Source organism: Octopus bimaculoides, chromosome 17 (assembly GCF_001194135.2).
Source record: "Octopus bimaculoides isolate UCB-OBI-ISO-001 chromosome 17, ASM119413v2, whole genome shotgun sequence".
Lineage (NCBI taxonomy): Eukaryota > Metazoa > Mollusca > Cephalopoda > Octopoda > Octopodidae > Octopus > Octopus bimaculoides.
Genome location: NC_068997.1, coordinates 27,155,623 through 27,158,056, shown reverse-complemented (window position 1 = coordinate 27,158,056; position 2,434 = coordinate 27,155,623). Strand labels below are relative to the sequence as shown.

The 2,434-nt window shown below is 35.5% G+C and overlaps 1 protein-coding gene across 1 annotated transcript in view; it reads right to left on the bottom strand.

Moving 5' to 3' along the window:
- LOC106878466 (pre-mRNA-splicing factor ATP-dependent RNA helicase PRP16) overlaps positions 1-2,434 on the bottom strand; it is a 70,456-nt gene that overhangs the window by 38,427 nt on the left and 29,595 nt on the right. The window contains exons 18-19 of the mRNA XM_052974133.1: positions 1,079-1,241; positions 174-338 (exon numbers count right to left, since the gene is read on the bottom strand). Coding sequence (XP_052830093.1) covers positions 174-338; positions 1,079-1,241 — 328 coding nt within the window. The remainder of the gene's footprint in view (positions 1-173; positions 339-1,078; positions 1,242-2,434) is intronic.

The following is a 2,434-nucleotide window of genomic DNA, read 5'->3' as shown; positions in this document are numbered from 1 at the left end:
TTGACCCTGAAAGGATGAAAGGTAAATTTGACCTCAGCAGAATTTGAACCCAGAACATAAAGATGGACAAAATATCGCAAAGTATTTTGTCCAGCTTGCCACCTTAATAATAATAATAATAACAACATCAACAACAGCAGCATAAAAGATAAATAAGTAATTTGAATACTTACAAGAATTTCAGCACTACATTCCATCTCCATTGAAATTATAAGCATTTTTGATAAGGCAGGATCTAAAGGAAATTCTACCATTTGACGGCCAAGTGGTGTAAGCATGCCTGTGTTGTCTAAAGCACCAAGAATCCACAGCTGATACATAGAATTCAGTATATTGTCCTGTGGAAAGAGAGAGACACAAATAAGATACAATGTATGTAACAAGACTTTAAATATAAATTATCAAAAAGAATGGTTGTATGTTAATAACAAAAGAGTTCTTAGGTGATGTTTCATTGTTCTTGCTGTATAGCTGCAAAGCAGCCTTGATACAGCAGACCTATAACCAAACACAGCAGGTATGGCTCACTGCCTCATGAAGGACACTGCTAGCTCTCACTGTGCACACAACCATGTGCTGCCATCTGTTGGCATGCTACAGAACTAGTCTGGGAACTTTTTGATACCGCCTTGTGTGTGCATGTGTGTGTGTGTGTGTGTGTGTATGTACACACATCAAGAACCTGTTCTACTCCAACCTTTTCTTTCATATCTTAACCCCATCAAGCATACAGAGGTAACATCCTCCGTCCATGGATTTGTTGACTTGTGAGCAACATGGTGACCTCAATAGTGCCAGTGACATGAAAAAAGCATTCACTACACACTGTAAAGTAGTTGGCATTGGGAAAGGCACCCAGCCATAGAAACTATGTCAATACAGTCCTTCACTCATTGGATCCTTGCCAAACTGTCCAACCCATACCAGCATGGAACAGAGACATTAAATGGTGATGATATATTGTACATTTATGTATGTATTCTTATTCCACATTCTCAAGAATACTTCTTGTCTGAAAACAAAATGAAAAAGATAGGTAAGAATCACAGAGGAACGATAATTGTGTAATTAAGCTTACCTGTGGAGGTGGGTCCATAAAATGAAACTGCAAGAGATCTTGGACCCCAAGGGATTTCAAAAGCAATACAACATTGGCCAAGTTTGTTCTTTGGATCTCTGGAACTGAAGTGACCAGCATTTCATCTTTATACTGTCTTTCAGTATATAGGCGGTAACATTGCCTGAAATGAACCAAACATTAATGAAGTTATTCAACAAATCAAAGAGACCTTTCACAAACGAAACTTGAAGGTCATCTACAATAGAACAAACAAATCTATCTTGTCTTAGTCTTTCTTCACAAACTTATGAAGAGCAATTATTTGGATTCCGTTGTAATTTTTTCACTTGTGTATGTGTGTATACACATATGCATAAACATATATACATGTATATACATACATACACACCCACCTACCCATATGCAAACACATACTAGCTAGCTGGTGTATGGAAGGATGGATAGCTTGGTAGGTTGACAGACAGACGGACAGACATACATACCCATATGCAAACACACAATCTAGCTAGCAAGTGTTGTTTGGATGGATGGACAGATAGATGGACAGACAGACACACACACACACACACATTGTATGCACAAATGCACTCACACATAGGCAAAAGTATATATGCATATATACACATACAAAGATAACATAAGCAAACATACATATATATTGACTGCTGGTATTAAACTAAGTGTTAAACACTTATGGTATGCAAATTAGTTACCCCAGTTCTCTGAAGTTACTGGATTTGTTGTGTAACTAAACAGATTGGTTACTTGTTTCTCTTGGATTGATTAAAAGATGTGAACACTGCTGACAAGAACCCAATTAAGAATGCTTGACATATTTTCAATGTACAGAGTAAAGTTAAATTGTTTTTGTATGCCTATTACATAGGTTACATACATGTGTGTATATAAATATATGTACGTATATATACTTATGTGTATATCTAAATTTAAGTCACAACACATGATTTCAAGTAATATGGTAGTACTCATGAAAAAAGCTCCTTAAAGTGTCATTTCACAAAACATAGAGAATATATAGTAATATATAAGAGAAAAGGATAAGGAGTTTATAAAGTCATAAAGGACAGAGAAATAGTTTGATGAAATTTTATTTAACAACTAGCAGAAATACCCGACGTTGCCCGGGTTAAAGAGAATAATGAAATCTAAAAACGCCGTCTAGACTACGCATCATCTTTATATATAGAGATGTATATACACACACGCACCCAAACACACGTATATATATGTATATCAATATAAATATATGAAAGTCAATGAAGTTTCGTAAAAGAAGGTGATCATGTACATACTTTCTTGCTGTTGTGATTATAACACCTCATTGTAAACTAT